The sequence below is a fragment of the Heteronotia binoei genome, chromosome 15 (assembly GCF_032191835.1).
Source record: "Heteronotia binoei isolate CCM8104 ecotype False Entrance Well chromosome 15, APGP_CSIRO_Hbin_v1, whole genome shotgun sequence".
Taxonomy (NCBI): domain Eukaryota; kingdom Metazoa; phylum Chordata; class Lepidosauria; order Squamata; family Gekkonidae; genus Heteronotia; species Heteronotia binoei.
In genome coordinates, this window is record NC_083237.1 from 21,788,036 (window position 1) to 21,800,724 (window position 12,689).

Below are 12,689 nucleotides of genomic sequence, written 5' to 3' on the forward strand. Positions count from 1 at the left end.
CAATCAAGAATGGTCGGCTAAGGTGGACTTCATTATGATATACCTAAGTGATATCATGAGGCTATTCACAGTTATTCTGAAGTCCAAACAATTATTAAAATTCCTCTACTCTCAAGCAAGATGAAGGCCCACAAATCACATTGTGGTTCTATGTGGGTTATTGTAAATACGCAGATAGAGGGGCCATCAGGGTATTTATTGGAATTGTAAATCAGATATGACATTTTGTAGCTTTCTTCCACCTGATACTACACATCTATCATATCCAAACTAAGGATAAAAAACACAAATCCAAGTGTTGTCTTCTATGTAATACTGTAAATACCCTTTAAAAAGGAGCATCAAAATTTTGCTTGTCCTTCAAATTAAAAAAGGGGGTCAGGCCCAGAAAACACACATTTGCATGCCTTCTTAAGCAATCCTGCAAACGTAATAAAAATAAGGCCCTCATAAAATAATTTTGTCTGTCGTTGGTTGATCTCATAAATACATGAATGGGAAGGAGAGGCATGGTGTCAGTAGAGAACAATCTTGGTCTTCGTGCATTGCATAAGACAACGTAATGCTATTAACATAATCCTTGCGGATATCTTCCCTTTGAAACAAGGTCTTAAGTTGGCACCTCCCTTGGCACTACTGTAAATACATTCTGAAACAATATGGCCTCACTTCTGTTTCCGGGTGACATGCTACAGATGCTAATAAAGGAATTACTGCAACTCCAGAGGGCAGTCCTTGAGAAAGAGGCTGAAACTTATATTGGAAGCCAGGATACCCAAGTCTGATTGGAATCCAGTACATGCTTAACTTGAAAGTAAGCCCCATGACTCTGCTCAGATCAGTGGGACTTACTTCCTAATCAAAATGCATAAGAGTGGACTGCACTGATGATACCAGAAATATTTTTGACAGCTCCCAGGACCTGCTTACTAAGTCAGCAATGACACCCTCGGCTGGGCAGTTTATGGACCACCCAATTTTGGCAAGACTCACGCCTTTAACTGGAGTCAGTCTCTGTAGGTTCTGAAACCCAACAGCCAGGGGCTGGTTTATGCAAGTAGCATATTAACACTGGTGCCCAAGGTGAGGACAGAAACGTGGTCCTCCCCAGGGTGGACGTGGGCCTGATGGCGTGGGAACTGCTGCTTGTATCGGAAGGTTTTCCCGCAGGCAGAGCAGGCGTAAGGTTTCTCGCCTGTGTGGATTCTCTGATGTTTGACCAGTTTGGAATTGACATAGAATCCCCGGCCGCACTGGGCACATTTGTAGGGCTTCTCCCCAGTGTGGATTCTCTGGTGCTCGATGAGGGAGGAGCTCTGGGAGAAGCACTTCCCGCACTCCTCGCACCGGTAAGGCCGCTCCCCGGTGTGCACCCGGTTGTGCGAGACCAAGTGGGTCTTCTTCTTGAAGCATTTCCCGCAGAGCGGGCAGGGGAAGGGCTTCTCCCCCGAATGAGTGCGCTCGTGCTTCAGGAGATTGGAACTAAGGGAGAAGCGCTTCCCACAGAGGGTGCAAGAGTAGGGCTTCTCTCCTGAGTGCGTGCGCAAGTGCTTGACCAGGTTGGAGGTGCGGCTGAAGGCCTTTCCACACTCTCGGCATGGGAAAGGTGTCTCCCCAGTGTGGGTGCGCTGGTGCTCAGTCAAGGCCGAACTGCGGCTGAAGCCCCGTCCACACTCTGGGCAGGCAAAAGGTTTCTCGCCAGTGTGGATCCTCTGGTGCCCCATCAGTGTGGAGCTCTGGGAGAAGCGTTTCCCGCACACGTTGCACACAAAGGGCCTCTCTCCTGTGTGGATTCTCTGGTGTTCAATCAGCACTGAGCTCTGCGAGAAGCTCTTCCCGCACTCAGTGCAATGGTAGGGCTTATCCACTGACCTGCGGCTGATGGGAGGAGGGGGTGGTTCCAAGATCCCCAAAAGGTTAATAAAGCCCGGAGGATCATGGGAAGCCTTCTTGGAGCGGCGCCTTCTGAACTGACTCCCCCACTGTTGTTCCTGACTTCTGCAGATACTGGGGATCGGTGAATCATGCAGCTGGTGTGGTTCTGCCTCCCTCATGCTTCCACTTTCTTGGTCCCCAAATTCTCTTCCTGGGCTGCAATCACTCCCTGACACCATCTCTCCCTGTTCAGGACTTGGAGGGGATCCCAGCAACAACTCCTCCATGTCGTCTTCTTCCTCCAGTACCTCCTCTGGGAGATCGTCTGTCACTTGACTTCCAAATGCAGCATCTTTTAGAATGAAAACAGAAGTGGGATCTGCTGAAGAAGTTGAGCAAAATTGTTAAGGGTATCACAATCTTACTTTTGGCCCATAATGAAGCCAGGTTCTCTGTCCCAACAACCCGTTTGCATTAGAAGCTACAGACAGATCAATGGATCAGTCTCCTCCACTGACCTGCAAGGCTTTCGATGTTCCAGAAGTTTCTCAGAGAAGAGCGCAAATAGCTTGATATAGCACAAGGTCAGGATAAGGCCTGATTTAAACATGCCAAGCAGTTGCTTTGCCCAAGCACAGAATAAACAAGACATGCACATTCTTTTGCTTCAGACAGCCTCACATTTTAATCCAGCATCCAAGGCCGGCCCTAGACTGTCTGGCACTGGTGCCCCCCCTGCACTGATAACATCATGGGGGGAGCCCAATTTGGTGCCCCCAGAAGGCCGGCACCCTAGGCGGTTGCCTAGCTTTCTTAGTGGCAAGGCCAGCCCTGCCAGCATCAGCAGGACTCTACCATGTCAGGAACGTGTGGATTAGCCATTAGACAAGAGGCATGGAAAAGATGCCACAACTTACCATGGATCAGATGCCAGAAACATGTCATGGGAGAGTCTTATTGCAAGAGTGACCAGTTGGCTAGTTTGTGCACAGTTTTACTGAGGGGAAGGAGTTGAGGGAGTGGAATTTTCAAGCTGAGGTAACAGCTGGATGGTTTTTCTGGAAAGCTCACGTTGTGCTTGTTAGGGGAGTTTTAAGTCTCTGAATAGGGGGATGCCCTCAGACTGTCTTGCCTTTTTTAAAAAAGTAATCAATTAGAGGTGCTGCTCTTTCTGGAGAATTGGGGCTACCTCTCCACATCCCATTATCCTTGGGGAAACACTGAAGCCCAACTGATCAAGTCTCAGTTATGTACATAAGTGCCAGCAAGTCATGGCCAACTTACGGCAACCCCAGCAAGGGGCTTTCAAAGCAAGTAGAAGGCTGAGGAGGTTTGCTATGGCCTTCTTCTGCAGAGTCTGCCTGGGTGGTCTCCCACCCAAGTACCAACCCTGTTCGGCTCCTGAGATCTGATAAGGTCACCCTATTCATGCTGCCTCCTCTCCCAAGCCCCAGCTGCAGTGGCCCAAATTCAGCTACATGCCTTGGCTAAAAATGTTGCTACCAAGTCTGACCAAGACTCAAGATATTGTTTCTCTTTTACTCTGTGGATTAAAAAGGTAAGAGTGATAAGGGTAACAGTGGGGAGTATACTTTGTAGGTAATTTTGGTTTCATTTCAATTGTTGTCACTGGTTTAACTGGAAAATGTCACCCTTCCAAGCCTATGGATTGAAATACTTTGGATAGCACTCTTATCGGAATGACCTTTTCTTCCTCATTTCTGGGGCCACTATGAAAAAAAATTGGGAGTGATGGTACACAGGTCTCGGATTCAGGAGGCGCTCACAGGAGCGCAGCTCCTGAACCTTTCTGACGGCTCCCCCTCTTCCTCCCCACCTACATTGTTTATTGAATAGTAGGTGCAGCTGCATAACAATCCCTGGATTAGGAGAACGGGCAGCCAGCCAGCCACCAGAAGCTTTGCCATGTCCCCAGCAGCCCTCATTAACCCCTGGAGAAGCCCACGCCACCTTTTCTCCACTTCTTATGTGATTCTGGGCAGCAAGTGGCTTGCTGGCAGCCCAGGAGAGCCCCAGGCAAGCCTTGCTTCCAGGGCTCTCCTTTATTGCATCGGGTTGCTTTTGGCTGTGGGAGGGGGGCGGGCGGCAGCATATGCTAATGAGTTGTGCTAATGAGCTCTGCTACCTATTTTTCTACAAAACGTCACCTGATGGTACATACTGATTTGTGTCAATGCTGTTTGAATTAATTGTCAGATTTAATTTCTTTATATTCTGTTGACCAGAGGAAATTAAAACTCTTTTGTCATTATTCCAAATGAAATGAGCTTTATTTTTTAAAAATGTGAAGGAAAGCCCAATATCCAGGGAATTGGGAAGCTTGGGAGTTGCCAGTCCTTTTTTCTACTCAGACACTTGTCTTTCACTCTCTCACCTCTGGGCACTATCCGAAACTAGCTAATAGCAGCTCCAGGAGTGACAGTGTTGCTACACACAATCCTAAGGATATGTTCTTGGGACCAGGCCCCACTGAATTGACCTGCTTAAGATTGTTCTCTCGGGAACCAGAGGTAGAAACCCTTCATAGGTTTCATGAACCAAAGCAACATTGACAAGCATTGGGGAGGGACTGTGGCTCAGCGGTACAGTATCTGCTTGGCATGCAGAAGGTCCCAGATTCAATCCCTGGCACCTCCAGTTTTTTAAATAAAAGGGCCAGGTATTAGGTGATGTGAAAGACCTCTGCCTGTGACCTGGAAAACCACTGCCAGTCTGGGTAAACAATACTGACCTTGGTGGACCAGGGGTCTGATTCAGTACAGGGCAACTTAATGTGTGTACCTTTATGAAGTTCTAGTAGGCTTCCCAACCCTCCCGCCCTGGCGGGGGACCCCAGGATTTCCACCCTCTTCCCCCACTCCAAAAAAAGGGAAGCGGGGGGAGAGGAGGGAAACGGCGCCGGGGAGCATGGCAAGTCGCCCGGAGGCCCCGCGCCGCACCGCTGCCGCCCCCTCCCCGCCCACCGCAGTTGCTCCTCCCAGATGGGCCCAGGCTGAGCCCATCTCGGAGGAGCAGCCAAGAGACGGCAGCAGCACAGGGGAGGGCGAGGCAGGCCAGGAGCATGGCGAGCCGCAAATCCGGGCCCTTCTAGGACCCGGACTTGCGGCTCGCCACGCCCCCCGGCCCACCTCCACCACCCCCTCTGCTTCCACCCCAGAGGCCGAGCGGGCGAGGCGGAGCGGGCGGGCGTGGCGCTCCTTGGTACCTGAGGGAGCCGTATCTCCCCAGAAGCCTGAGGCGCAGCCAATCCGCACAGGGCTCGGCTGAGAGGTGCAGGGCTCGCTACTCCAGAAGCGGCAGCCGCTTCCTTGCCCCAACAAGCGAGGGGCAACAACCGCTGCCCAGAGCCCCAGAAGTGCGGCGCTGCTCATTTTGTCTTCTCACCAGGCGCAGCCTGGGCGGGCTCCCAGAAGGGAAGTTGCGCCGAGGAGAAGGTCCGCCCGTTGTGGTCGCCGCCACTCCTCGCTGACTGGAAATCTTTCCCCGGCCCCTGTCTGACTCAAGCAACTTCTGGCGTCACGTCAGCATATGCTGTCTGAGTGAATTCATGGTTGCTAGGAAAGTCGCAAAAGAAGTTGTTGTCTTTCTCCTCTTTCAAAGGAGTGAAGTGCTTGTGGTGCCACCTTTCTACCAGCGCTAGGCTTCTGATTTCCCGCCCTTCTTGTAAACGGCCATGCTCCCCGGCGCCGTTTCCGCCCTTCTCCCTAGCTCCACCCGTGTCTCCTGGCTCCACCCCCAAAGTCTCCTGGCTCCACCCCCAAAGTCCCCAGATATTTCTGGGGTTCGACTTGGCAACCCTAAATTCTAGGAAGTTATAATAGGATTAACCCTTCCGTCATTCATCTAATGCTTGTTATGAGATTGTGTCCAAGCACTGTAATCCATTCCTTATTAGCAACTTCCTTTTTTTGTTCCAAACTATTTCAGCTCCACACAATATAATGGCGGGGGCAGGGGGGTTGTCATTTTTTCTGACTATTTCTGCTTCCCAGCTCCATAGAGTCCCTTGTTTTTAGTCTCAGTGAGAGTTATACAGGAATGAAAATTATTCCAATCATAGCTTTTGTTGCAGTAGCTTCTTTAGTAACTGAACAGTCTTAAGGGTTGCAGAAAAACAACCTGAAGAATGATTCTGTGTATCTCAGAAGTTTGCTATTTATCAATGCAATTGCTCACATGCACAATTTCTTAAAGTCCTAGGCACTTCTGTCAACTTGTGCAGCATGATACAGACTCATAGTTTTTGTTCTGAACACTTCTATCTGAAGAAGATTCCTATACCACTCAAGAAGTCCTGGCCTCTTAAATTTTGACACGAGTCTGCCATAATGAAAGGAATCACCTCACTTCTATTTTTATATCTGGAATTAAAATGAGGGAGGAACATCTTGCTTCCTAACAAAGATTTCTTCTCCAATCTTACCTGTGTCGCCAGATCTCTCCCATTCCTCTGTCTCTTGCAAATCCTTCTGTTCCATCTTGGGCAGTTCCACTGGATCCTAGTAAATCTGAAGGAGCTTTTACCCCCTTCCCTTCCTCCACTCCCCCCCAACAGAAGAAAGCTCAACCTTCGAGCATTAGACAGTTATAACAGTCCCATGGTCTGCAGATCGGTGGTGCCTGCAGAGTGGCAGAGGGAACCCAGTGATGATGTCACATCCTCGCACCAGTTCACATGATGCAGGGGAATCAAAGGGAGAGGGGAGGAAGAGGAATGCTGGAGGCAGTTGCTAGGGAACCAGAAGAGACACACAAGGCGAGGAGGGGCTAGAGGAAGCGAGAGCTTTCAGTTCCTTTAAAGTCCAATAAGTTGTGCCTAGAGACTGATAAAAGGCGACAAGCGAGAGTATTTATAAGTTGAAATGAGATCTAACTCCTTCCCACCCATGATCTCTGAAGTGGTTCCTGAAAAGAAAGTAAACAATCCTAAGATAAATTCTAAATGAAAGCAGGCTGAAATAAATATCATGGCCAATATCCATTGGGGGGGGGGGAGAGATAGCAATAAACAATTTAGTAAGGTTGCCAACTCCAAGATGGGAAATTCCTGGAGAGCTGAGGACGAGCCCGGGCAGGGCCAGAGTCTGAGGCAATCAGCAGGGATGTGATGCCATATAGAGTTTGCCTTCTGAAACTGCCAGTTTTTTTCTGCCACCATTTCCTCTTTAACCGTTGCACAAGAAGCAGTTCTCCAGGGGAACTGATTTCGGAAGTCTAGAGAGCCGCCATAGCTCTGGGAGAACTCCACATCCCACCTGGAGGTTGGAAAGCCTAAAGTACAGTCATATTTCACTTGGAAAGACAAAACTTTTTTTTTAACCTGCTGCTGAAAAGGTAGCGGCATGTACCCAAGCATGTGATTCTTCTGACAGAACAGCACATCTGTTTGTGAAAGAGCAGGCAGAGATTTCCCTGGATCCCCCCTCCACACACACACTGCAGGCTCATTTTCTTTTGCCTCTACACTGCTCCGAAGCGACCACTAACCACCAGGAATGAAAGGGCAGGGAGGCTGAATGGGCTGTGCTGAGAGGAAGAAACAGGAAAGTCTTGCTGCATGAAGTTCACAGCTTGTTGGATACGTGCCAATAAAAGGAGAAGCCAAATATGCAAGGGAAGGCATTTCATACTGAGAGTTCCCTGGTAGGAAAGTCCCTGTTCCCAGTAGCCACACATCTAATTTCTACCCTGCTCCCCAAATGTCCACAGAATCCCCAGATTGGAGCTGACAAACCTACTCTACTGAACCTGGAATAAATAGGATCATACAAGGAGGCAGGTCTTCGGAGACAAAGTTCTTGTCCATGTAGGATTTTCTAAACCAGCACTTTAAATTGCCCAAACTGGAGGCTTAGGGAATTGCTAACATCCCTTCTGCAACCAGCACATTGTTAACTGCCACAGAAAGGCATTCCATGGCATGTTGAATATATATCACATCCTTATGTCCACTTAGATCATTGGTTCATGTAGTTCTGCTAGTGACTAGCAATGGTTCTTCAGAGCCTTAGGCCAAAAAAGGCCTTTCGCAGCCTCAACCCGAGATCCTTCAGGGATCTTTGCACACTGTGCTCTACCACACAGCCACTGCCTCCTTCACTGATGACTGCCTGCCTCTTGTACAACAGTTGAAGGGGAAATGGTGGCAGAGGAAAAATAGCAGCAAACTTAGCTTAGTTTTTTCTTCTCCTATGGCCCAACAAAGCAACCAGTCGCCTTTTGTTTATTGCACCTCATGAAATAATGCTGCCATATTTGTGCTGTTAGAATGATAAAACCTTTCCACCCAACCACTGGCCAGATCTCCCCCATCTTGCATGCTCCAACCACTGGTATTTCTTGTTTCCTGAGCTGCCAACTTTGAGAAGGACTGGAGAGCTAAGAGAAGGTAGTGGCTCATTTGGATATGTTGACTCATTGAAATATAGGGACAGTCCTCTTAACTAACATAAACTGCTTTTAAAAATAAAGCCAGTCCCAAGATGACAGTATCTCTGAGCATCAGTTGTACTTTTAATTTCAGAGAAAAATGCCTTTTAAAAAATTTGGCATTAAGAATTTGTTCTGCTCAACCAATGTAAAGAATATTCCTGCCAGTCCACATATTTTAAATACCCCAATTGCATAGAGTTTTTTTTTTTAAGGATGACTACAGTGAACAAAGTAACTGGGAGAATAACATTTATTTTTATTTATAATGAACAGCGTTTAGGTAACATACAATCGGTTCACAAATGAAGATTCCTCCTACCCCCACCCCACCCAGGACAGTGATATCTGTCTTTTTTTAAAAAACAAAATGTATTTCAGGGATATTTGCCAGCAGAAGAGGAAATGCGCTCCACCACAGAGGCTGTCCAAAGGACCCAAGCTGATATCCTTGGACTGGATCGAAACATTTTTTATTCAGGTTAGAAAAAAAAAAAGACAGGTGTGTCCTTTTTCACCCTCCCACCGCATATGCTGGGGGATCGTGGGACTTGCATGGACTAAAGGCACATGGGATAGGGGCTGAAGGAAGAACACTGAGAATAAAATCTGACTGGATCCAACCCCTTGTTAACAAGAAAGCTTTGGATAAGAAAGGATGGGACGCTAACTGACAACAGGACAACAAAGGCTTGGCAATTATTCAGGAGGTGAAGAATCTAGGTATCTTCCTGCTGGGTTACTACTTGGATGGGAAACTCCTAGGGAAGTCCAGAGTCATCACACAGAGGCAGGCAATGGGGGCAAACCGCCTCTGTTAATTTCTTGCCATAAGCTGGTTGTGGCTTGACAGCACTCAGTTATTAATGACAGGTTTAGGGCAGGTTACATCTTATGGTCCAAATGCAGGGGGGGAAAAAACCCTGCAAATTCTGTGAAGCTGCTGGTGCACACCCAACAAAATGGAGGATGGGGGAGACAAGGGCTGTACTTGGCTAAACACGTGTGGAGCAAGCTGAGCCACAGCAGTCTTGCCAGCCTTACAGGGAGTCCCTGTGGACTCAACCGGCGATGACAGGCATAATCCACACCAGCCTTCTCCCCCACTGCTGTTCCCAGCAGAGTTGATAGCACCCTGGGTCCTGGCCACAGGTGACATGGGGTCAGCATGATAACTATCAGAGAGCAGCACAGACTTGGTCAGGGCACTGAAGTTTATCCACTAAGTGTTGGAACTGAGCAGGCAAGGGTAGGGGGGTGGGATTGTGGCTCATTGGCAGAGCATCCGCTTGGTATGCAGTCGGTCCCAGGATCAGTTCCTGGCACCTCCAGTTAAAAGGTCCAGGTAGGGTGATGTGAAAAACCTCTGCTTGAGACCCTGGAGAGCAACTGTCAGTTTGAGTGGACAATACTGGCTTTGATAGACCAAGGGTCTGATTCAGTATAAGGTAACTTCCTATGTGTGTTCCTGTGGGAATTTAGTTTCTGAGCCTTGCCTAGACATGACATAAATTCTCAAATTATTCAGAACCCCCTTATATTTGAGGTGTTTTGTTTCTGCAGTTTTGGGGGAGAGAAGGAAAGATGTTGCCCAACACATGGTTATGCACTAAAAAACCCCAGACCCAAAGGGATCGGTCAGTCAGATCAGAGGAGCAGTGAAGGGATCTAATGCCTGGGTTGATGGGCTCAAGGGAAACTACTAGATTCAAGGGCAAAAACTGGTAGGACTGTAGCCTCTGGGAGTCCTGGCCCACAGCTCTACAGGGGCCAATAGCTGTGAGAGCAGGAGAACAAGAAGGGAAACGAGCCTGAAGAAGAGCTCTATGCTTTCTCAGACACTTGTAGGATAGCAGTTGTCTCTGCCCAGGGGCTGAGAGCAGTTACTGATTCACCCTCTTCCGAATGCATCTGTTTCTGGTGACGGGTGAACTGGGGCTTGTAACGGAAAGCTTTCCCGCAGACCAGGCACTCGTATGGCTTCTCTCCGGTGTGAATTCTCTGGTGTTTGATGAGGTTGGAACTCACGCAGAAGCTCTTCCCGCAATCTGCACACTTGTAGGGCTTCTCGCCAGTGTGGATTCTCTGGTGTTCGATGAGGATGGAGCTCTGGGAGAAGCACTTCCCGCACTCCTCGCACCGGTAGGGCCGCTCCCCGGTGTGCACCCTGTGGTGGGACACCAGGTGGGTCTTCTTCTTGAAGCATTTCCCACAGAGAGCGCAAGGGAAGGGCTTCTCTCCCGAATGAGTGCGCTCGTGCTTCAAGAGATTGGAGCTGAGGGAGAAGCGCTTCCCGCAGAGCGCACACGTGTAGGGCTTCTCGCCTGAGTGGGTGCGCAGGTGCTTGACCAGGTTGGAGGTGCGGCTGAAGGCCTTCCCACACTCTCGGCACGGGAAAGGCGTCTCCCCCGTGTGGGTGCGCTGATGCTCTGTGAGGGTAGAGCTCCGGCTGAAACCCCGCCCACACTCTGTACACGTGTAAGGCTTCTCACCCGTATGGGTGCGCTGGTGCTCCACCAGGGTGCTGCTGCGGCTGAAGCTTTTCTCGCACTCGCTGCATGTGAAAGGGCGCTCTCCCGTGTGGATTCTCTGGTGCTCTATCAGGTTGGAACTCTGCGAGAAGCTCTTCCCACAATCAGTGCAGTAGAAGGGCTTCTCTGGTACACGCCGGGTTGAAGTGGCGGCTGGTGGCTCTTCCAGGATGCCCAGAATGTTGATGTAGCCTCCCAACCCTGGTGCATTGGAGCGCCTCCGCCGACGTCTGAATGGTGTGGGAGTCACCTGTGGCTTCTCTGGGCTCTTGCAGGTGTCTTGGAGGGTCTGAGCAGCGCTTTTGAGGGATGACGCATTCTCAAGAAATTCTGTTTCCTCCTCCATCATCTCATCATCTGCAAAGAAAAAAATAGCTTTCTCAGAATGACAGGGATCTCCACATTAAAAATGCACAAATTTTGTTCCTCACCCTTATCAAGAACCTGAGAATTCCTACGATTGGTTAAATCTCTTGTCCTCCGATTTCAAGGTTCCCTACTTTATTCTGTTAGGAAGTTAAATGTTAAGCATATGCCCTTCTTGTAAATTTCTGAAAAACAGCAACTGTAACTCATGCCTCCCTGGAAGCCCCACAAGGTGATTTATACCAGTCTTTAGCTTCAAATGTGTAAAGAGACTGTGGCTATTCAATATCAAGGAAAAAAATAGTTACACATGTGTAAGTACTGGAACATGTACAGAACCTTATTAACGCTACACTTTTAAAATTTTATTTTACTACATTTCTACTCCAACAGGCACCCAAAGCAGCTTACACCATTCCCTGTTCCTCCATTTTTTCCTCACAACAATCCTGTGAGGTAAGTTAGGCTGAAAGAATGTGACTGCTCAGTCACTCCGTGAGTTCTCACAGCAGAGCAGGGAACAGAATGTGGGTTGCCCATATCTTGGTCCGCTATTCTAGCCTGTACACCACACTGGCTCTCACATGTTCCAGAACTGGACACTGGCTCTGAAAACAGGTTTTAAGGTCAGGCCTGGTTTTAAGCTCAGGCAGTACCTGAGCCCTACATCTGCCACCTGGCACACAACTGAGTATAAAAAAGGACGTTGCTAAATGCTGACAATCTGGGGACATCTCTATGTATTCCCTTTCTGTTCTCCCAAGCTGTTCTTCTGAGAAGTCCCAGTTATTTAAAAGCACCAAGCCCTGAAGCAGAATGAATCATACAAAGCTAGGCATATTTATTTTCAAGGCTGGTTGGGATTACACAACACGGGCATCCAGGCTGCAGAATATGCCTGAGACGGTCTGAGGGACACAAATTGCAGACATCTGAAAATATTCATCCTATCAAAGGAAAGGGCATCACACCCATTGGCAGTTCCACTCATTTCTTACCTGGACACACTTTGATGCTTAGAATATCCACTTCCTCAGAGGCCTGAAGTTCTGGGAGACTTTCACAGCTTTCATTTTGGGCCATCTAAAAGACCAAGGCAAACGGTATTGAGTCGAAAACCTGCTTGCGAAAGACGGAGAATCAAGATTTTATATTCTCTTTCTTTCTAAGAGGCTCTAGGTTGTATGTCAACATGAAAATTATTGCTATACAAACACACACACATGCTGCCCTAAATAACATCTTTCCAGAATATATAGCCCTTAGAACTCTTAATCCTTTTATACAGATAATTCCAAATCATTAAAATAATTGGATCACAATCACAACCTAAAACTGGCACTGAGGTAGATGTCAGATAAACAGGACTTAATTTGAGCCTGCAAAGATATAAAACATTAACCAAGCACACCCAGAGCCCTTGATAATCATCACTGTAACTTTGGCTACTCTAACTTTTAGGGTAAT

The 12,689-nt window shown here is 48.3% G+C and overlaps 1 protein-coding gene across 1 annotated transcript; it reads right to left on the reverse strand.

Annotated features, from left to right (window-relative positions):
- Positions 1-471: 471 nt before the first annotated feature.
- On the reverse strand, positions 472-12,349 carry LOC132584773 (zinc finger protein 883-like). Its single transcript, XM_060256689.1, has 3 exons — positions 12,221-12,349; positions 10,213-11,213; positions 472-1,859 (listed from the first exon to the last, which is right to left on the reverse strand). The coding sequence occupies exons 1-3, from the start codon at positions 12,303-12,305 to the stop codon at positions 1,050-1,052; spliced, it is 1,896 nt and encodes a 631-aa protein (XP_060112672.1). The 5' UTR covers positions 12,306-12,349; the 3' UTR covers positions 472-1,049.
- Between the last annotated feature and the right edge of the window lie 340 nt (positions 12,350-12,689).

What these genes read in the sequence shown, in the direction of transcription:
- LOC132584773 (XM_060256689.1), bottom strand. Translation starts at nt 12,305, where the DNA reads ATGGCCCAAAATGAAAGCTGTGAAAGTCTCCCAGAACTTCAGGCCTCT. An exon ending in AAGCATCAAAGTGTGTCCAG is followed by an intron (nt 11,214 to 12,220) that starts GTAAGAAATGAG and finishes TTTTCTTTGCAG; the next exon opens with ATGATGAGATGATGGAGGAG. An exon ending in ATTCGGAAGAGGGTGAATCA is followed by an intron (nt 1,860 to 10,212) that starts GTAACTGCTCTC and finishes TCAGTGGATAAG; the next exon opens with CCCTACCATTGCACTGAGTG.